This window comes from Mesitornis unicolor, unplaced genomic scaffold, assembly GCF_000695765.1.
Source record: "Mesitornis unicolor isolate BGI_N332 unplaced genomic scaffold, ASM69576v1 scaffold6615, whole genome shotgun sequence".
Classification (NCBI taxonomy): domain Eukaryota; kingdom Metazoa; phylum Chordata; class Aves; order Mesitornithiformes; family Mesitornithidae; genus Mesitornis; species Mesitornis unicolor.
The window spans coordinates 4,452-5,757 of record NW_010183364.1 but is presented as its reverse complement, the minus strand read 5'-3'; the positions used below and the strand labels follow the sequence as shown (position 1 = coordinate 5,757).

At 59.5% G+C, this 1,306-nt stretch overlaps 1 protein-coding gene across 1 annotated transcript in view; it reads left to right on the top strand.

Moving 5' to 3' along the window:
* Window positions 1-780: 780 nt before the first annotated feature.
* LOC104540321 (neurocan core protein-like) overlaps window positions 781-1,306 on the top strand; it is a gene marked incomplete at its 3' end in the record, with an annotated part of 3,795 nt that continues 3,269 nt past the window's right edge. The window contains exon 1 of the mRNA XM_010184101.1: window positions 781-853. Within this exon, the coding sequence (XP_010182403.1) occupies window positions 781-853 (73 nt within the window). The remainder of the gene's footprint in view (window positions 854-1,306) is intronic.

Genomic DNA, 1,306 nt, shown 5'->3' with positions numbered 1-1,306 from the left:
ACGTTTGGAGGGAGGAAGCCCCATGGAGCTGCTGGGGAGGGAAGGGTCTGTAAACGCTTTCTTCTTTAGAAGAGTTAAGATAAAACTCAGCTTTGCACCCCTCAAAAGGCCCTTTTCCCAGCACCGAACACGGGGTGGTCTCCTTTTTTCTCACTGTTTTGCTCTTTCTTTTCTATTTTTGTCCCATAAAAGTGAAAGGGACAGAATGCGAAATTGAGGGCTGGAAAATGGAGCATCAGGGATGGGGGAACCTGAGCCGAAACCTCGGCTCTGGGCAGCTGCAAGAGGGATGGGAGGGCTCCTGGTGTGTCCCCCAAACCCAAGAGATCCCCAGTTTACTATCCTGACTGGGGTCAGTGCCAGAGCGGGAGGACCCATGTGGGGACCAGCAAACCCTGGATCTGCAGAGGGACCATGGCTTTGATTCAAACTTGTGGCTACGTGGTGCTGAGCTCTAGCATGGGCTTAGGGGTGCTGGTTGCATCCCCGGTTTGGTGGCATGGGGTGCCAGAGCCTGGTGAAAACCCAAAACAAAGCCCAGGAGGGGCTGTGGTTGTAGTGGAACCGGGTGAGAGCCCAGTGGTGGCTGTGGTGGGATCCAGGTAGTGGTTGTGTGATTCTGGTGATGGTTGTGGTGGCCATGCTGAGCAGGGCCAATCCTGCTCCCTCCCGGTGTCAGTGTTGGCGTGGCCATGGCCGTGTGGTGATTTATGGCTCAGGCAAGCGGGAAACGGGTGAGCGGCGTCCTCCGACCCCCTCCCGTGCTGTTGCAGGTCAAGGATGGTCCATGTGATGGAGGATGCCGGCTGCTGGCTCCTGCTTGGGCTCTGCCTCCTCCCCGGCGCCGTCCTGGGTAAGTGCTCAGCGTCCCATGGCTGGGGCTAATTATCAATAAACGGGAACTAATAATGAACTATCGACCATAATAAATAGGGAGGGTGGTTAACAACCAGAGGCCCTGCCCTGGGCTGCCAGGGATTAGAGAGGGAGAAGCCCTCCCAGCATCCGCAGACCCCCCCCATACTGGGATCCCTGCAGGCGAGACCTTAAACCCTTAATCCAGCCCATGGCCCCCTCCGCGCTGTGGAGCCGAGCCCCCTGGGGATTTGCTGGGAGAGCCCATGTTCCCCCCATCCCTTGCAGTGGAGGCTTTGGGTTTCCCTGCCATGTGTCTTCCAGCGAGCAAAGGGCTGAGGGTGCGCTGGAGGGGGGTGGAGACGGTGCCAGGCGGGGATTAGTGGCCGTCCCTGGTCCTCCGCTGGCCAGGCCAGGGGGGGGGGGGATCCCCCCCGCCCCCCCCGGGGGC